This window comes from Onychostruthus taczanowskii, unplaced genomic scaffold (assembly GCF_017590055.1).
Source record: "Onychostruthus taczanowskii isolate IOZ18803 unplaced genomic scaffold, ASM1759005v1 scaffold78, whole genome shotgun sequence".
Taxonomy (NCBI): Eukaryota; Metazoa; Chordata; class Aves; order Passeriformes; family Passeridae; genus Onychostruthus; species Onychostruthus taczanowskii.
In genome coordinates, this window is record NW_024505671.1 from 2,719,253 (window position 1) to 2,740,375 (window position 21,123).

General features: G+C 45.0%; 1 protein-coding gene across 1 annotated transcript; it reads right to left on the bottom strand.

Annotated features, from left to right (window-relative positions):
• Nucleotides 1-1,987: 1,987 nt before the first annotated feature.
• ZC3H12D (zinc finger CCCH-type containing 12D) lies at nucleotides 1,988-20,503 on the bottom strand. Its single transcript, XM_041423519.1, has 6 exons — nucleotides 20,452-20,503; nucleotides 10,767-11,206; nucleotides 5,592-5,731; nucleotides 4,363-4,597; nucleotides 3,619-3,725; nucleotides 1,988-2,943 (listed from the first exon to the last, which is right to left on the bottom strand). Exons 2-6 carry the CDS (start codon nucleotides 11,135-11,137, stop codon nucleotides 1,988-1,990), a joined length of 1,809 nt encoding a protein of 602 aa, XP_041279453.1. The 5' UTR covers nucleotides 11,138-11,206; nucleotides 20,452-20,503.
• Between the last annotated feature and the right edge of the window lie 620 nt (nucleotides 20,504-21,123).

Here is a 21,123-nt window from a genome sequence, read left to right on the forward strand (position 1 = left end):
GTACTGTCACTATCTATGAATGGAAGTCATACCTCCAAAATCCAAATTGCTGTTTTTTGGAGCCAGCCACAGGGGCACAAGAAATTTAACAGACACAGATACTTATTTTCTGCAGATTCTTCAAACACCATCATAAAAAAAAAAAAAAAAAAAAAAAAAAAAAAAAAAAAAAAAAAAAACTGGTGGTGGTTTCCAGAGGGAAACAGATAAAACTATCACAGTTTTCAAAAAATTCATAATTCATAAGTGATAGTGTCACTAAGGGTAAATTACTGCTACCTTTGCAAAAGCAACAGAATTCCAACTTCTCATTGAGGACTGTGTTTAATTCCTGTCTGGAACTAACAACACTGCACTTCAGAGAAATGAGATACAGCAGGGTCAGAGAGTTTGAAAATCCCACCTGAATGTTGAAGCATCAGTTCTAAGACAACCGGGGGCAAAAAACCAAACAAAACCTAAACAAAATAACAACAAAAGCCCCCACCACCTAAGTAAAATCCAGAAAATAATGACATTATTGAGAACAAAGTGTTATAGATGAACATTTTATAATGTGTTAAAACTTTTTTAAAACATGTCATACTGACATACTTAAACTTTGGTATAATGCCAAAAACCCTTCAGGATCATCCTTACTAATTGAATTGAACCTGAAACATTTGGTGGAATAATGCAGAGACTAGCAGCTTTACAGCTTACTGAAAACCAAACATGTCCTAACAGAACATAGTTTACTGTATAATTGCATTATGGGGCCACATTTGGTAATTAAGGGTTAAGTCAACAATAGATTACTTATTCAAAGGAGAGACTTTTAAGCTCTTTTTTTTTTTTCTCTTTAGCATCATCTAGACTTCTGGATTTTTTTAAATTACCAGCCCCGAGCCCTCAGTCTACACCAGGACTTGAATTGAAGATGACTTTCCTGATTTGATTTATGCTGTGTGCATCCCTTTTCTGAGAAATGTACATGTGTCTTCCTTCAGGTGCTCTGGAGCACCTCCAGCCCCTCTGCTAGCGGTTCTGTGTGAGCTGCATCTCGTGCTTTAGAAGCACGAGATGCAGCTCTGAAAGCCCACTGGCAGCGGGCTGGGCTTGAACCAGGTGATGACAAGGACCCAGAGCTGCCTTCCAGCAGAGAGCACAGCCCTGTGCTGTGGGAACAGGCCAAATCCCCTTCTGTGCTGGCTGAGCAAGCACGGTTCTTTTATGGATGTTGCACTACAGGTTAGGACTCTAAAAACACATCGAGTGTTTCAGGGCATTAGTGAAAATCTGTGCCATCCTCAATCCAGGCACCAGTGAGGCTCAAATGCTAACAGCCAAGTTCCCCTGAGCCCTCCTGTTCTCCTTCAGAAGAGGTGGAATGCAATCCCACTGCCATGGATGACAGCTTTGCCTTGACTTGATGCTTATGCCTGGAGCAGCTGTAATCCTTGCCTTAACACCCTCTAAAAACAGTTAGTTAAGCCTCAGAACAGCATCTTCTTGCCCTGGGACTTGTGCTTATTGGGAATGGTTTGCTCTGGAGGTTTCACAAGTTTCTGTGTCTTTGAATCATTGAAGTCCAACAGGCAATATCATAGAATCACAGAACTGTTTGAGTTGGAAAGGACATAAAAAATTCTGCAGTTCCAACACCCCTGCTGCCATGGGCAGAGACACCTTTCACCAGACCAGATTGTTCAGGGCCCCATCCAGCCTGGCCTTAAACACTTCCAGGGATGGGACATCCACAATTTCTCTGAGCAAGCTCTGTCTCACCACCCACACGTAAATTAAGAATTTCATCCTGAAATCTAATCTAAACCTACCCTGTCTCAGTTTGAAGCCATCCCCCTGTGTACTATCACTGCAGTTCCTGATTAAGAGTCCATCTCTGGCTTCCTTGTAGGCTCTCTTCTGATGCTGGAAGGTTTTTATGAGGTCTCCATGCAAACTTCTCTTCTCCAGGCTGAACAGCCCCAGCTTCCCGAGCTTGTCTTTATAGGGGAGGTGCTCCAGTCCCCTTATCCTGGATATTGGGGTACAAAGTCATGACCTGGCTCATCCCACCGTAAGGATAAGGGGAGCAGAGCTCCCTGTGTATGTTTATTTGCCGGGCAGAGGGTGGCCTTGCAGCTGGGGTGGGCCAGTAGTCCCCGTAAGAGGCATCGGGGTAAGCTTTCTGGAATAAGCCCGTTCCCTTGCTGGACTCCAAGCGCAAGGGCTGTCCCGGGGGCTGCCTGGGGACACCGCGCTGCTGCTGGGGCTGCCCGTACGAGGGAAGCCTGTCGGGGCACAGAGCTGTGCACGGCGGCACAAGAGGGTGCTGGGTCTGCAGGGCCTGTTGGTGCCGAGCACCACGAGGGAAGGAGCGGCTCCGGTGGCCTGTTCCGAGCCCGCCAGGGCGCTCCCGGGCCCAGCCGCGCTCCGGGCACATCCCGCCCTGCGGGGGCGGCGCTCCCTGGAAGGGGCAGCGCGGGGAGCCGGGGCGCTCCAGGCCCTGAGGGTGGCCGAGTGCGAGCAGCTTGTGCCTGAGGCCGGAGCAGGGGTGAGGGCAGTCCATGACCGCCCTGTCCCCAGAGGTGCACACGGACCAGCCGCGGCCGTAGGTGCCGTCGCTGATGGACAAGCCCGACATCTCCTCCAGGAGCGGCTCTGGCTGTGGCAAGCGCTGGTCCAGCCGCAGGTCAGAGCCAGGACTGCTGGGCCAGGCCCGGAATGTCTGCTCCGAGCAGCTGCCCTGGGGCCTGCCTGGGCAGCAGGAAGGCCCGGAGCAGCCTCTGGCTTCCCGCAGAGTTTCTGTGCAGGCTTCGCACTGGCACCTCTCCTCCTCTTTCCCCGGGGCTAACGGGACCTTTGTTTTGGCCCTGAGCTCATCGGCAACTGAAAGCTGAGCTTGATGCTGTCTCTCTGGATGGTAAAATTTGCATTTATTGCCATAGGTGCATTTTTTACCTGAAAGGATAAAAACAAATCAGACAGGAAGTTGTCACTAGCACCAACATCAATTAATGCACACATCGCTTCTCCCCAGCACTGGGTGCGAGGAGCAGAAAAAAGAGGAAGTACTATTTTCATACTCAGTACTGTTGACTCCAGATTTAAATATTGCTGATATTAATAGCAGGGTGAAGCAGCAGTGAAAGGAAGTCTCTGCTATTTTGGAGGTGTCTGATGTTCATGTTTCAGTTCCTGCACTCAGTGGGCTGGGAGGTCTGCTACTATGAAAGGTGGCTTTAAAAAATAGCATAGGGATTTTCCTCTGAGAAACTTGCGTGTTTCTGGGGGGCTGTGGGGAGGGGAGAGAGGGAAAGTGTTTGGATGGCCATTCCCAAGTGCTGCAGCAGAATGCGCTCCACCAAGTGAGACGTGTGTGTGGGCAGGACAGTCGGCACAGCCACAGTGCCTGTGGGTGTTTTGTGCATGGAAGGATGGAGGGGCCAGAAAATCTGCTGCCTTTGCTGAGGCTGAAGCCACTCAAGCAGGAGGGGGAAAAAGCATCACACCTTTGAGCAACCCCAACCCACGTGCCTACCACAGGAAGCAGGACAGCATGTGGCAGTGGCCTCTGGCCGAGGGAGAGCACTGATGGGAAGCAGGGGGAAGGTCACAACATGGGGAGAAACCCACCATAAGGGCAAGGCTGCCATTTTTTCTCAGGAAGCACTGGCTTTTTGCTGAGGAAGTTACTTAAGGTGGGTCCATGCCGGCCTAATGGATCATCGGGAGGCATAAACCTGGAAAAGTAAAAAAAGCCATGGATGTAAGCACATGTCTGTGCACACTGGATGTCTCAGTGAAGTGCATTTTCCCTGGAAACCTCAGCTATCAGGAAACTGGGGAGAGAAGACAGGTTAGTATGAAGAGACTGAGGAGACTCAGCTCAGCCTCGCAGGAAGAATGGAAACCTTCTCTCAGCAGGGATAGTGAAGGGCCAGAGAGACCAGCTTCTTGTCTCTTCTAACAAGCTATGACTGCAGAAACACAGGGAAAAGCCCTATTTTGTTGTGTAGGGGAATTAAAAATACTGCCAACCAGCCTCCTCTCATGGATTTAAATTCTGCTTCTTACAGGAAATAGAAATTAAAAGATACTGGCCCTTGGTTCAACATCACAAATTGGATTGGAAAGAAGCAAAGCTGGTCACTGATGCTGCCATTCAAGTAGAAAAGTTCATAGAAGAGTGACATGGGAGGTTTTAAGATCAAAGCTGAGGCAGTAGGACACTCAAGAAACGAGATAAGAAAAGCTGCAGTAAATTCCTTTCATAAAAAGTCTCGTGTATTCTGCTACTGATGGGAGGCACTTTGATGCTGGAGGTGACTTGGCCCATAATGTTTAAATTCTAAATTGTATAACACCATCATCTCTTACCTGTTACTGACAAAAGAGTACATGAGCAGTCGCTGCTCAATGAACCATTTCCACTCGGGGTTCTCGTTTTGGAGATCCCGGTAGTGGTCATTGGAAACAATGACTCCGTCTCTCTCGTAAGCAACTTTCACTATGTAGCGATCGTCATAGCAAACCACCCTCTTGCCTTTCACCTTCCGAGAGGGTGTGTACACCAGGATGGATTGCTTCTCCAGCTCCTCAAGGATGTGCTGGTCTGGTGAGGGAATTGGCAGAAGTAGATGAGGGAAGCAAAAAAATAAAAGAGAAACTAATTAATTAATTATGACCTGGTCTCAAACATCTGCTAGAAACCTACAGGAATCTAAAGATATTTCAGCACTTTAGGAAACTCATGGTCCAATTTTCAGATGCAGTGATATCTGGTGGTTATTTGGCAACTTGAAAATGAGGTCTTTTACAAAGAGGTTTTACCTAACCTGTAAATTTTGAGACACCCTTTTTTGATTTTTAAGTCTTATCTGTAAAAGAGTGCCTTGAATTCTACACCAGAGTCTGATACTGAATCCCTGCAGTGCCCTTTTTACCCTGCTAGATGCCAAAAGGCTCATAACCAGCCCTGATGTAAGCTTTACATGGAGATAAAACGTGTGTGATAAAATACATAAATAAACTTCTTTTGCTGCTGTTGAGGACACTCTGACCTCTTGCCATTCCTTCTCTGCAGGAAGGCAGACCTGCCTCATCTGCACTCACCAAGCTGCTGGCACAAACCTGGCTGGTTTCCAGACAAACTATTTCCCCACGAACTGAGTCTCACTCCCCTCCACAGATTTCTGCCGATGTATTTTCTTCTCCTGGAAGGGAGACACCCTCTGTGTTGGGTAGCAGGCTGACAGATAACAGCCATGCAGTAATGAACATCAGTGTCTCCTGGCAGGCCTCAAAGGCTCCACAGACTCATTGCAAGCTGACAAACTCCTTCTCTAACTCAGCTTGGCAGCACCTTGTGCTTGTTAAGCAGAAGGTTTAAAGCAGTGTAACAAAGCCTTGTAAGCAGTTTTAGCTGCTAGCCAGGAGCACTGAATGGGGCAATGAATTAATGACTCATTTAAGTGAGGGAAGCCTGATACACAACTTGTACTGTGCTTGTCTTTACAGGAAAAACAACTGTACTGGGTTCTTCACACCCCCTCTGTCTCCAAACTGCACCTAATCGCTGCCAAATTACGCCCAGGATGGTGACCTACCTGCAATGGGGCTCTCTTGTCGAGGGGGTTCCTTTCTCCAGAGTGGGACAAAAACCTTGATGTAAGTGTGCCCCCTCTCTCGAAACCAATCCACCGCCAGCTGGATCCCCCAGCAGGAGAACACCTCCTTGTTTCCATGACTGTAAAGAAAGAGAGAGGATGATGAGGCAAAGCTTTCATGAAGCTTAGAGTTCTCTTTAACTGAGCCAGTAATGAAAAGGCAAAATAAACAGCTTTTGTCATTCACCAGTTTCCAAGAAAACAACTGGCAGGGTGTTCTGGTGGGACAGATCCAAACACCTCCTCCAGCAGAGCCAAAGATTTATCTGAAACAGCTTGGATGTTTAAAAACAGAGGTATCCTATCCCCCATTTCTGTGACCCGAGCCTATTCCTTTCATCTGTATATGGATGGACTTAAGTTCTAAAGTACCAACAAGATCTTAGGCCTTGTCAAACCCTTCATGGTCCTTATGTGAATAAGGTTTGAGGGGTGAGAGTTTCTTCCTGCACAAGCAGAAACCCATGAGGGTCCTGTGAGAAATAAATTTGTGGGAATTTTCTTCTGTGGTAACAGGGCCTTTGGAGATTTTAATGACTGAAGTGGCTGCAGGTGTGATCACAGGGCACTCCACTGGTGATCTTTTTTCAAAACAAGAGACAAAATAATGGGGAAGAAAAACTGTAACAGGCAGGATAGGAAATCCAGAGACCCAAAAAAGGGACAAGACATCAGTGGAGATGGCCACAGGCACCTCAGGCCCACTTTTGTGTTGTTCTAGTTGGTGGATATTTTCTTCATTGCACAGAGAGGTAGGAAAGCCCTAAGACAAGTGCTCTAGAAGTGCCAGCAAGATGGGTTCTGAAGAAATCAATATGCAGCATAAGACAGAAAATAACCTCAAGGAAAACAGCTGGGGGTGACATCCTTCCAAATGTCCCACCTTCTCTGAAAGTTTCTGCTGCTTGGCATTCACTTTTTAAAAATTTTACTATAGCACAGCGTATCTATAAAGGAAGGTAGTTTGTTAACTACCTCTGCACAAGGAAATTAAAATTTTAAAATTAATTAAATTAATTAATTAATTAAATTTAATTTTAATTTGTACCCAAAGTCCTAAGTGGATAAATGCCTTCACAGTATCCACAGTATGTTCATCATTGTACTTTGACCTTTCTGCATAATATTGCCAGTCTCACTCAGGCTTTCACCACTGCAAAAAGCCCTTGTGAAGGATTCCTAGCTGCTACACCCACCTGCACTGACAGACCAGTCAAGGGTGATGCCACAGTCTTAAATGAATCTCCCACCACCCTCCCAGGGATTCATCTCCAGGATCTGTCTACACCAGCCTCATAACCAAAGCTCTGGTTTACACCCAATAAAAGTTTCTGTCCTGAAATGGTGACCACAGATGAAAAATAGCACAATTCGTAGGAAGAAACCTGGCTGACTATTAAGAGCTAGCGAGGCAATAGGAAGTCATTAAAAACCTTTAGCAATAATAAATGGTCTGATGTGCTTGACATATCTCCATTTTAGAACAGCTGTTTTGTTTGGTTTTAAAGGATAGGATCTTTCCAGGATATTCATAACATCATCTGGACTGTTGAATTGGAAATTTGAGTGACTTTTTCAGATAATTGCCTTTAAAAGTCAGTCCAGGTACATCTTTGATGCCACGACTCAAACAAAGTTCAGCAACATCTTTCTTAAATACTGGTTATTTGTATATATAATCCTGTGCAGAAAGTAAAGAACTCAAGCACAAGTGGGTCAGCCAAAAGGCTGAGTGGAACAAGGAAGATGAGGCACCTGGAACTGCTCCTGAGCATTATCACCTAATCCAGCTGCTGCTACACTGCTACAGCCAGACCTGTGGCCACCTGAACGAGTCTGAACATGTGTGGGGGCTGCACGTCCCCATGGAACAGCAGTGACTGCTGTGCCATGAGCAGGGTCCTCAGAGCTCCTCATCCTCCCTGTGTGGGCACAGACTGGCTCCTGCCAGTCACCTTTCCCACGCATTCCCAGAGGCCATGGACCATAACCCATCCATGAGCTGTCAGACCTCAGCCTCATCTCTGCCTCCTACCAGCAGCAGGGTACACTGCATGGGGTCACAGACCTGCAGGGCCCATCTCTCAGAAAACGGAGCAGCAATCTGGCATCTCTGTCACTCCAGCAGATAATCCATCATTAGCATCTTTTGTAAATTGTACCATTCCAACTCCTTTGAGAGATAGTTTAGGCAAACCAGCTTCTTTTGAAAACTGCAAAAGGCCCCATCTCCACGTGGGCATGACACATCAGCCAAAGCTTTGTCAGAAAGGCATAGGAACAGGCCTCTGTAGATACCACAGCTTTAAAACTTGGTGTAATTGCAAGACCTAGAGGAGATAGCAGCCTCTTCAGAGGGCAGTCAATATGGTTATGACACTTCCCTTTCTCTATTAATACAACTCCATTTATTTTTTCCACCAGCCTTGCTAAACTTCCCATGGATAGGCTGGCAGCTGACAAAATTTCTCATTACACTGATGGAAACACCAAGTGTACTGAGATGCCTGATGAGTGAGACTGGCTGAAGGCAAGGTTATTTTCCATTCAGCTTCTCTGGGTAGGCTGACTGATGGTTGGAGACTGCCAAGGCAGTTGCTTTATTACCCTGGGGCATATTCCTCCTTTTCAAAACCTTGTGTTCCACAGTGGGCCCTCAATGCCAACTCCAAAATGCTCCAGGATCAGCAATCCTAAGATAGAAGTATAAATGCTTGAGATATTTTTCTCCACACAGACAACTGCCACTTGAAGCTCTAACCTCTTGATTGTTTCATTCCTAAACTGCTGCTTCTGCTGCACTTTTATGGTTGTTGGCATTGATGATGATGGAATTTTCTCCAGTAAGGGAACCTAACATCCCTTTCCCCTGACATCTGCAAAAGTCCTTCTCTGTCAGTCAGCAGCAAACCAGAAAAATTAAAGCAAGGATACTGAAAGCACTGACCAGGCCTACCCCATTAGTGTTATGTATATGATGGTAATTAATGCTGATAAAAAATATATATATATATAAGAATAAAATATAAAACCTTGAAATCACACCAGCAAGGGAGAAGGGGATTGCTTCACAGGATGGCAAAACCGCAGCTGGCAGCGAGGAGGAGGTGGGTCATTGACATACCAAGTGGACCCAGCCCGCACAGGAGATGGGCGTTCTCGCTGGCATGAACGAGAGCACGCTCAGCGATGGTGGCCCATGGAGATGTTCACCTCAGGTAGACAGGATCATCAAGGACAGACATCTGAATGCGGGATTCCGGGAAGTGGAGACAGATACACATCAATTCCTGGACGAGGTTTTGTCCAGCACAGGACAGAGAACAGAGGCAACATGAATATGAAGAACCCCGAGGAAAGACAAAGGGACTCCCCCACAGGCAAGAAAAAGAGTATAAAACTCGGACTCTGCCAAGCGCCATTGGTGAACAGGGGGATTCGGTGCGATAGAGGCCGGATCTGAGTTCACCCTGCTCCGATCCTGGGGTCGGTGCTGCCTTTGATTGTTGGCGGTCAGGACTGTATAAATTTACTTTTATTTTTATTAAATTGGCTGGATCAGTTTTTACCCATAACAATTAGCAAAGCAAATGCCATTCAGCACCACTTTGAACGGCATCCAGGAGAGGAAAGCAGCTGTACACTTTCAGTACCTACTGAACCGACAAACCCAATAGTCTCCTCCATCATCCACAGACTCATTATCAAGAGAGAGGTTGGGATGTCTGAGAAGAGCTGTAAAACCTTTGCCTTTCTGAAACTTAAAGCTGCTGTGCCAGGAGAGCGGAGAACAGAGCTCATGGCCCACTGTGGGTAATACTGACCCCAGCACAATGGCAGGGCGGGCGATCAGCTCAGCCACGCTGCCTGAGTGGGTGCTCCGTTCTTTTGCAGAGAGGCAAGAAAGACACCCTGAGGAAGGGCTTGGGTGAAGAGGCAAAGCAGAGCAGGAGATCCTAACCCCTGGCTACCAAGCTCATGGCTGAGCCAAGGCAAAACAATTTTGCCCTGTTTTGTATTTTCCACTCCTCATGAGCTCCCTTGAGCAGGGAACCTCTTGGTTTTGTCTGGGATTTCTCCCTTCACCCACAAGATGGCATAATTTGCTTAGTCTCCAGTTGCTCTGGATGTGCTTGGCCACTTTTCTCTCTAACCAGAGGGGATATGGTCACATCTCATCTCACAAGATGGCTAACAGAAGGAGGAAGTCCTCCTTTTCCCTGTCCCAGCCTGCAGGGATGGGCTTGGCCCTGCTGAGTGGACAGGGAAGTTAACAGAGAAAAGAGATGGATAGCCAGTGCATCCTGCACTCTTGGCTCCGTATTGTTTGGATAAACAGAGGCCAACTCACTGCTGTCTTGAGGTTCCCCAAGGAGCTTGCCAGGCTCCCCATCTGTAAGAGCACTTTCACAGTGCCAGGGCTGTGCTCAGGAAATGTAATTGGCCAGCATGGGTTGATGCGACATTTCCCAGAAACAGAATGCCTAAGGAGGAAATGAATCTCTTCAATACAAGTCAGCTATCAATTCCCTGATATTTACCTAAAACAGAAGTCAAATTGAAAACCAACAAAAATTATACAAGCTGAGAAATATTCCCAGCTTGTATAATTTTTGTTGGTTTTCGATTTGGCTTCTGTTTCCTTTTGGAGTTTACTTGCAAGACAAAGCAGTAAAACTGTGATATTGTTAGAAACCACAGTCACCTGACTTTATTTTCCCTCCCTTAGATTGACTGGGTGGTCTGTCTATCTGTTAATCAGATTTTCCCTGGAAATATCTCAGGTTTAGAAATCCTAGGTGCCCATTTGGAAAGGGTGGGTAATTTACTGGTGAGCTCCAAGGCAGAGACACTGCCACAAACAGTTGGCAGAGGTTCCCTTAGAGGTCAGAATGCAGAGCTAGCCAGTAATTGCATGTGAAGTGCATATTCATGGGCATCAAGACAGCAGGTCCTTAAAAGCTGTGCATCAGCCAAAGAACAGGAATAAGCAATTGTTCATACATCAAATGCATCAATGCCCCTCTCACCTGAAGGAAAAACACACTTCAAGCCATCAGTTTTAAAAGTCAAAACTTCAGAGGAAGAGAGATGCCTTTCAGGAGGTGAGCTTACCTCATTGCGACATTGCTGCCATCGATCACAATGGGCCTCAGGTAATCAGAAGAATCACTTTCATCTTCTCCAAGCCACTTTGGCCCTAGTGTGGTGCTGCACGATCCTCGGGCAACCAGCTTCAGCTGGGAAGGCTGAGCCTGGCTCTCCAGAGCCTGAGGTTTACTCCCCATCCGAATCAGCTCTTTCAGCACATCATCCTCCAGGGCCTCTTGGCCCAGGTTCTCCAGCACTTTGCAGATGTCCTGCTTACCATAGCCCAGCTTGCAGAAAAAATCCATCTTGCTCTGGTGCACTTCCACCCCTGCTGCAGAAACTTTTCTGGAGTGTGGTGGTGCTGCTTTGCTAGGAATCGAACTGGCCAGTGCCATTTTAGCAAGAATTTATGTTCCTTTAAGCCTGATGATCCTGTATTCCCAGCTGTGTCCCACAGGCATCAGCTTCATGGAGGGAAAGATTAGCAACAACAAAACACAAGCATTAAGAAAGAATATGCAATCATCTCAGTTCTTTGCCTAGTGCATGGCAGAGACCAGCAGATTAGCTGTCTTCTCTCTAAGGAGAGTGTCCTGTCTTCTCTCAGCATTAAAGCATTTTTCTGGTCTGCTCTTAACTATAAAAGCACCAGAGTGTCCCATGCAATGTTCGTCACTCTGCAAACATTATGTCAGACAGGTGTCACTTTACTTGGTGAGCTATGCCAGGCTGCCTGTACGCAGACAGGCTGCATGCGTGAGTTGGTTCTTCAGACTTATCTCACAGGAAATGACACAAAGGGGATTTTCAACTTGCTGTGTGGTTTCTCAGCCTGAGATAAATATCTATCAAGTTTTACTGGACGGGCTCAGGTGCCATAGCAACTTAACAAGCATTGCAAATTTCATCCAGTGATTTAAGGAAACACGCTGTTTGCAAAGTATCTGGAAACAGATTTATTTTTGTAGTTTTCTCTTTCCTCCTATGTATCTGTGTGTATATGGACATAAATTCTGAAATTCTGTAACTCATCAGTTCTAATGATGCCTGACTACTCTTTTCCTGTTACTTGCTATTTTGGTGAGGGCTTTTATTTTCAGAGAAGCAACTTGTTTTTTTGAAAGCTGTCAGGACGGTGCCTTGAAGCAGGTGATCCAGAAAGCGGTTTCAATTTCACTTACGTTTATTGTCAAGGTAATTCAGAAATGAGTGTGCAAAAGTAGCAAAAAGCTATTTCATATTCCCCAGAACGGCACCACGTACATTTCTGGTCTGCCTAGTGAATGAAGGTGATGGGCAGCATAGTCAGGGATACCCAGAACTGCCCAAGCCCAACAAGCATGACACAGGAGAACATATAGGGTGACACTCTTCTGTAAAACCAAACACCTTCAGTCACTGTTGGCTTGCTTGCACTGAAGCATCTCTTGCCACATCACTGCAATTATTGGGGCTATCTGGTTAAAAGCTGTGGCTGGTTCTTTTGCCCACATGGGGGATGTAAGGGTGGCCGTCTTCCCTTTGCTGACTGCAGTCAGATGCAGAATTAGCTGACCAAACAACCCTCTCCATGCTGAGCCCAGAGCCAGAACCACATCCCACCCTCCAGCTCCCCTTCCCAGCCTGCCAGCCACTCCCTGCCTAGCAGTGGGCCACACTGGGAGCCAGAAGCTGACACCATGTGGAAGAAGGCAGGGAGGTACTGGAAACATGCAGCTGGGAGAGGATTCAGAGTGAAGCTCCTCCCCAAGGCATAAAAGCCTTCTCAGGCTCTGGGGAAGAAATCCACACTGGGTTCAGGTAATTTAAAACTGATTAGTTCAGCAGGAAAACACGATAATTAGTTATAACTTCACCTCGTGAAACTTTGAACTTTACTTTTCTATGTGGCTTTATAAATTTCAGGTATTCTCTGGGAGAAATCTGGCACTCAGTTAAAAATGACAAACAGCATCAATAAAAAAACCACATACTTTAAATATGTCATACCTGTAAGGGGAAAGCAGTTACCGTGTGTATTTTTCCATCTAAACTAAAGCATTGCTTATTTTAGTCAGTAAGTGTTTTCTTCACCGTGCACCCTGTAACAATTTTTACATCTAATCCTTGTTTTTAATTCATTGACTAAAGATTAAAATGAAAATGTTTTTTCATTAATGAAATGTTTTCTCATCTTTGGGACAGCTACCGTCTGAGCTGAAATACATTGATGTAACCAAATAAAGCAGAAGCAGCCACATCTGGGCTAGCACCACAGTAAAACCTGCTTCCAGGTATGGAATTGGTGGCTCCAAACACTTAAAGTTTGCTACTTCATTTTTTTTTTTAAATGCCTAGACTTTTACAAATAAATTTTTGCTAATTAAAACTTTTCTTAGTATATCTTCAGGTTGAAAAGAAAATATTTACCACATATTTTAATTGCCATTACTATTATTTTCAAACCTGTACTTCTGCCTATTCTGATGCTTTTTCTTCTTTTTTTTTCTTTTTTTTTAAAATCCCCCTTATCTTTTACTATCAGAACAATTTCCCATGTTAGCATCACACTGTGTTGCATGGATGTTTGTCCTGGATTTCACCTGAAATTAGGTTTGATTCAATCCTTTAGAATTTTACCTGCTGCAGAGGGGGCAGAGGCCATGTCCACCTCGCAGCCTCCAGCACACATGAGCAGGTGCTGGATGGAAGTTGTTCACCACAACACTTTCCTAGCTCCATCCCAAGCAGCACCAAGCCCACGGTCCATGTCTGCACACTTTGCTTCCTTTTGCAAGGAAGCAAAGTGTGCAGACTTCTGTGCAAGCAGTGACTCCCTTTGGCTTGGCGAGCATGGGAAGTGCTGAGCTCCGGATGGCTGCCTGGGCTTGATGTGATGCACTATCAGCCATCACCAGCAGTGTGGTAATCTGCAAAGTTAATCACTGGATTTCTGCTGCAGTGTGGCCAAACATCATAAATGGGTGATACAGGCACTGCAGGGTTTTCACCACAGAGAGAATAATTTGGAAAAACTGAGATGGAAGCCTTGGTCACAGAAAACACTGAGGTCACCTTTCTCAAGGGGGAATTAAAGGGCAATAAAATCCCTGGCTTACACAGTAGTAAACAGTCAGGAGTGTGCCCAAGTCCAGCAGGTCAGCTGGCTGCTTATAATCAGCATAAAAAACAGACAAGAGGAGAAATTGTGTATCACAGAGTCCAGCTTTTACTATCACAAACAGGTTGTGAAATTCCATTTATAAACTTTATGACCTTCATTTGCAAACTGCCTAGATTTCCTCCTGCCACTTTCCTCCCTTCATCTCAGCTGGTCCCACTGGAATCTGTTTTTGTTTTCATTCCACTGAAAGCCAAAGTCTTCTCATTTCACAGAATAATTTATCCACAGATAATGGTGTGCCCATCTTATGTTCTAGCTTAAAAAGCACTCTGTGTTGTTGCGACTCCTCTTACAGATACACACAGAAGAAATGGCTTCAGTCAGATTTCCAAAGTTCTATTTCAGTCTTAACATCTTAGAAGGTTAATATTTCAATGAGTACTTTTGACCAAAAAAATCAAAAAACCTCTTCTGTTTTTCTGCCTTTGGTATATTTTGACAGATTTTTAAGATTAGAACTTTATATTTGAGAACATTTTCCAAAGAAGTGGTGGTAACTACTACATCTCAAATGACTTTAAAGAATAATTTTTCCTTCCACCAGGTGTTTGCTCCTCTTCCAACCAGTCAGAGCAGCACCTCCAGCAGCCTCAGGCCATAGAACCACAATAAAGACCAGTGCTCTTCAAAGCCCCCCATTCTACCCAAGCAGAGGCAGAGGGGACACAGCACCAGACAGACCTGGCATTGGTCTAGGCAGAGCAGGATAAGGGTCATGTGTATGCCAAGCAGCACAAAAAGCACAGCTACAGCTCCCTGCCCCTCACGTTGTGCTGCCCCTCACGCCTCGGGGTTGGACCACTTCACCCCTCTTCCTCCTTCACCCCTGACAATGACACTGCAAACCACTTAAGACTGACAGCCCATTTGAGCCCTGCCATGTGGTGGGGCTGTTCTACCTTCACAAGAGCAAGAATTTTTATTTTCACAAATGAAAGATGCACATAACTCTTTATAAACTCTCCACAGCAACACCAGACATTTGTTGTTTTGATAACTACGAAAAGATCTGCCTTTTTCTTCCCCACCTTCCTTGCTCCATTTGCTAAAAATAATAAAGCCAAACTCCCCAGGAGCAAGCTGTCCCCACAGGTAACCCCTCTTGCTCTGCACCTTACCTGGCAGCTGTTCTCTCTGTGGCCTAGCAGTCTTGCCCCACCATCTCCAGCCAGAAGCTGGATTCAGAGCAGTACCAGGCTCACGAGGAAGTCACCAGCTTGTATTTAGAGGTAAGGCTGATGTCAATTGAGGCAAATAAGTGCAGTGGGCAGAACTCATTTTATAGGAAGGTTTTACTTCCTCATTTGGCAGGCCATGCTCTCATATAACCATAGTTTGATAAACTTTCACTTCATTTTTCAAAAGGAAAAAAAAATAAAAGAGGTTCCTAACACATCTCTGTTCTGAGTCACAGGCAAAAATTAGTCAGACTCACTCCAGCAGGGAGTTGGGCAGCAAGAACATTGGGCAGCAAGAACACTGCATATGAATTCTGGGTCAAGTGAAAAATTTTCCACCAGGGTTGCTGTACAAGTTAGCACAGCCTTATTCCCATACATCTGGAAAATTTCTGACCTCCAGGAAAATGTGGAAAAAATACTTTAAAAAAATCAACATTTTGCTTAGCACCTGATACTGCAAAGCCTCATTCAAACATTTCCATGTCTGAAGGAACCTGCTCTGGGACACTACAATGAAACATCAAAATCCAAACAACCCCCTTTAGCCTGCTGGAGCCTCAATTGAAAGACTGCTTCAGAGATGCTCAGCCTGTCCACAGCAAAGTCTGACAGGCACTTCTTCATGGAAACCTGAGGTTTTCCTCTGCTTTTTCCTTACCTTGCTGCAAAGAAATACACCCCAAATCCAATTTTAGGCAGCAAGAAGGGTTGGAGACTCTAAGAGGGGCCAGCCTCTGGGACCTTTTGGATGCTTTAGATAGCTCTTGCATGTGCAGTGCCCTCTGCCCTGAGGGATGACTAGGGTGCTGTGCCGTGGAAGGAGAGAGCCTCTGCCACTGTCAGAAAGCAACACACCAGAGCAGGGTTGACCTTTCCCAGTCAGGAACCCCACTACCTGTATACTTTGTGGGAGTAAGCAGGGTAGCCAAACCCTTTGTAGTGGTATCCTGTTTATCCCAAAGAGTGTTTGCTGGTTGCTGCAAGCCTCACCGTCACTTTTTCCAAGTGATGGTTACACCTTTACATCACACCCAGACCCCTGGAAACTCTTTGGGGGCCAGGATGCCCCGCTGCTGTGTAAAGCAGTGCTCAGGCAGCCACAGGACAAAGGGGCAGGACACAGCCTCCTCCCTCCCACCTATGGCACAACACTTCCTCTAATCCACAAAGCTGAGCAGGTTGAGGCTACAGAAACAGGGAAGTGCTCCCAGAGCCACAACTAAAGACACATGCTAGCTCCCTGCTGCCCAGAACAGCTGTGAGAGCAGAACAGCCTTTGACTCCTCACTCCTTGGACTCAGAATCACAGCATGAATTAAGCTGGAAAAGACCTTTGAGATCATCGAGTCCAGCCTCAACTCCAAACATCCCTGGAGAGGAGGGATTTTCTCTGCTCCATTTAAGCTTTCACAATGCCCCATACCTCATCACAAGACCACCACATAGCAGTACTACTAGAAAGTTGTTGCACTATTTATAACCCGGGCAGGTAACAGAGCAAAGCACACTACATTGTGTGGTGTTGTTTTACCCCCTACTTCTCAGTAAAATGGGGGGTTTACTACCTAAATAGGAACAAACCAGAGATTATAAAAGAGAAGGAAATTAGATAAAAGAAATCTCATTTCTGTTGAAATGACTATGCCCATCTACTGTAAAAAGCCATGAGCAAAAAAGACTACAGCATCATAGGAAAGACTTCAAATTGTAGGCAGCCAGGAAGACCCTCAGCCAGTTCCTGAAACCTGTTTACCTAGTGATCACCAGCCACCAGAGAGAAGACCATGAGAAATAAAGCAGCATATTTAATTTTTCAGGTGGCCTCACAGCCCTTCGCTCACCAGCACAGACACACCTTTGAGCACCAAAGGCTGTGGTTTTGTAGACATTTCCTTTCTCTGCCTGTGCTCTCTTGTGCTGACAAGCTTGCTGAGTTTTCCCAGCACAGATTTATTGCTGCTCAAGGCCATTGTTATGCTCAAGACCATTGTTATGCTCAAGACAGAAAGAGCTGCAGGAGGAGAAGTTTTCAGAGGGCAAGATCTCCCCACTAATGGATGTTTCAGTGCTGAGGACTGAGGATTTACTGGTTTGTGAAATAACTAGACCTTCACCAGAAAGAATCCCGCCAACCTCAAAGTGGGGTAGTCTCGTTGTGACAGCTCCTGGAGGCTACAGAGTTGACCAAGCACGACTTTGAAGAAGGTTCCCTGTGCAAAACCACTTTCCTGATGGTGTTAGACTCCTGCATGGAAAAAACACTCTCTTGAAACTGGTTCTGTGGAACACCTCAGATGTTTTGGTCCACACACCTCAGTGAGGTATTTGCTAAAGGAAACAGTCACTATTGCATCAGCAAAAGAGAAAAGCATTATCACCCTCTTCCTCATCTGAAAAATTCACCTGCTGTGTACCAAACAAGCATGTGGCCACAGTAACAATTCTTTAGTCCCTAACCAGCAGAACACAGTCAGAATAAAGCAAGTGCTAACTCAAATGTAGGTCTATTGCCAGGAATATTTTTAATAATTGTGGAACAAATATATTCTCCATCCTGATTTAAGTGAGACCATTTCCCTACTCCCTTCAGGAAGGCTCAGATCAGACCCTCAAGCCAAGCTCTCTCAACAGTATAAGCTATGCTCCTGATTTTAATTACAATTTTTTACTATTAGGTGAAATCTGGATGTTTTCTGCCAGTGAAATTCTTTCACAGTTGGAGACAGGTGTTCACCCAAAAGTCTGCATCACTAACTTAGTAGGTCCTACTAGAGTACCAGCTCAGTCCTGACAGGCAATCCTGTATTCACACAGGCAGAAAACCACTATCTTTAGAAGAGGTATTTCTACATGCTTGCCAAAATGACCACCTTTCCTACTTCCCCAAAACTATGCCACTGTAGCAAGCACTCCATCTGATCACAGAACAGAGAGAACAAAACCCAGGAAAACCAATTTCAATAATGCAAACAATGGTAACTTCTCGGAAAACTGCAACCCCATCCATAATGTCTGATGTAGCAGGATCCCTACTTGACTGGCCAAAAAGATCTATTTTTCCTCCTTTTATATAACAAGATACTGCTATGACTCAAGTTGTTTTCCACTGGGCTTAAAATAAAAAAGTACCTTTTACAGAGTCAGAAAGTCCCAAACAAGTTTCAAGTTCAAAAGTTTACTGCCGTTCAGGTTAAGATTTCAGAAGGCTCTTGGAACTCTTTTTCAGCTTCAATGATTTATTGTAAGCTCTCAAGACCTAAACCAACACACAGTTTGGTGGTACCTTTTAACACAGCCACCACACTTAACCAAGGTGATACTGGCTTGCTCACTGAGAAAAAGCACATTCTGTCAGTGGCCAGACCAAGCACTTTACACAAAAATACCGCCCTGAAGCAAGTATTTACATAAATCTGACTGTAATTTAACATTTTTCAAATTGCTTGCACCTCCTCTGTGTGCAACAGGTGACTAACAGAAAAGGAGAGACATTACCCACGCTCCAGAAAGCTTACAAGCAAAACCTGTAATCCTGTTGCCAACAACATACAAGTTTTACATGAAAAAAATCAGGCTACAGGAGGGTGAGATGGACAAAGATAGCAGCAGCAGAATCAGAAATTGTTCTAAACTTCTTAGAAATTCTAAAATGCTTGTCCAAAACTAACAGATGAAAGGAGTAGGGGAGAATTTGGTTTGGTCTACTTGTGTGGTTGTTAGGGTTGGGTGCGGTTTTGACAAGTGGAAGGAAGCAGGTAGAGCTTTATCTCCAGAGAGCACAGGGCTACCACAACTGGGTTTGGGTAACTCCCATCCTGCAATGCTAACCCCTTGGATACAACATTTATGCTACTTCCACTGACTTGTGTGATATCCATGGGATTAGAGAGATATCTGTTGCAACCTACCCTCCTGCCACTTGCCTCTAGTGCTCTGCCACCAGGTCCTATTCATAACATGGTTTTGGCCAAGTCCACTCCAAGTCTTGGACTTGAACTCAAGGGATCTACCAAGAACTAAAGAAACTACAACACATGACAGCAAAATAGTCACGAACTTACTCAAATCTACAGAATAAAAGTTTAGAGTCTACATCACATTTTTAAGCTGTTGTAGATAAAGAAATCCAATAGAAAACTCTGAGGAGCTGGTTTTTAAGCATTTAACCACTGAAAAAAAGAGTCCTAAAGCATGAGGTGTTCCCCTCCAAACAAGCATCAGCTAAGTGAAGAAGTTGATGCTTCTGCTACACTTTCAATGCTATTTTCAACATTATAGAAGAAAGTGGGTTTTTTTGGTTGTTTTTCAACTACCACAAGCACCAAAGGTCAATAGCAAAACTGAGGTTGGAGAAAGCATTGACAAAAAGGAAATGACAGGGAAGTGCCACTTTTCATTAGATTAAAACAAGTCAAAGTCCACTCTTCAGCTCCCAGATAATAAAGTCCTGTCCGCTCCAACACTTCTGGCTGGACAGGCACAGCAGGAAATGTTTGTGGTTTCAGCTTGTTCATGCCATTTCCAGAAGAACCACATGTACACCACCATAATTTCCAATGATGGGAGGAGTAAATCCCATCTAACCCAGAGTGCTCCACTGTCTATGTAACAGGTGAACTGCGATCCCTCCAGTGTCAGCAGACTAGCCTACAAATGCAACCCTAAAATTAAGTACTTGCCTCCAAACTGGGAGCTTTTATACTGCCATTTAATCACCTATTAATGCCACCTTATTTTTGAACATCCACATTTGAAAGATTCTACTTAAAAAATATAAACAGGTGATTTCACTAATCCAAATATGCTGTGCATTTTTAACAGCACCAAGGCATATTGAAAATCAGAAACTTGAAACCTTTTGAATGTACTCATTTTTTAACCCTTAGCTCTGAAGACTCTTTGCCAACAATGAAAATGGACTATTTACTTCTGTATACAACTCATTTAAACTTAGTTCTTAAGTATTTACCTGTTGCAAAGAAAAGAAAAGCGATTTCTGCAGGAGAAAAGTAAGCACATTGACCTGAAATGCAGTGTTTGTTTCTAAACATTGGTAAGTTTAAGTTTTGTATGTCCCACAGGTGGTTAAAGGCTAGCTGAAGCCTAGGGATGGCTGCTGAAACTCTTTGCGATGTTAAGTCACAACTCTCCATTAAGAGGACCTCTGATGTTCCTCACTATCCCCACATCCTTGTCAAATCTGGCCAGTGCTTCTCCCAAGTTAATGTCATGTGGAGAAGGACAGCGGGACTGAGAACAGCATGACAGCACAATCATAGTTTCTTTAACAGAGGCAGGCCAAGAGCAGGAGCTTGAGACAACATACTGCCTCCACAGCACTACTCCAAAGGCACCATAATCTCACCTAGTACAGTTCCTTGGAATCTTGTTATACCCAGATGGAAGGCAGACATTTTCTTGACAGGGATAGTGAGCAGTCCTCAGCCTCAGATTCCCCAGGAGACTTCCAGGAACAGGCTTCCTCCTTACCTCTCCTCTGGAACAGAGGGCTCTTGGTCAGACTCTGCAAGGATGGCACCGGCCCCTGTAGGGTCTCAGGCAGTTAGAAATGTTCTGCCAGGAGACAGTTGTGGAAGCCTTGGATTTCTAGTTCTATGCTTTGAAGGACACAAAAGTAAGAGATTCATCAAAAGGCAGCTTCTTAGCCAAGTATACTTCCTGTACTTTGCGAAGCCCACTTTAAGTCTTGGACTCAAGCTCAAGACTACAAAGAACTAAAGGAATTATAATGTGTGACGTCAAAATAGGTCTCAAGCTTACTCAAATCCATAGAACAATTAGGGGTCTACATTCACATTTTTAAGCTGTTACAAGTAAAGGAATCCAACAGAAAACTCTGAGGAGCTGGTTTCTAAGCCTTCAACTAAGGAACAAAGAACCTCAAAGCATGAGGCATTCCCCTTCAAACAGGCCTCAGCTATGTCAAAGTGAAGAAGCTGATGCTTCTGCTACAGCATTTTCTATGTTATTTTCAACATTACAGGAAGGTGGGGTTTTTGTGTTCTGTTTTCTAATT

Coding starts and splice junctions, on each gene's coding strand:
- ZC3H12D (XM_041423519.1), bottom strand. CDS start 11,137: ATGGCACTGGCCAGTTCGATTCCTAGCAAAGCAGCACCACCACACTCC. Junction 5,732..10,766: donor GGCAGCAATGTCGCAATGAG/GTAAGCTCACCT, acceptor CTTTCTTTACAG/TCATGGAAACAAGGAGGTGT. Junction 2,944..3,618: donor ATGGCAGCCTTGCCCTTATG/GTGGGTTTCTCC, acceptor TTATCCTTTCAG/GTAAAAAATGCACCTATGGC.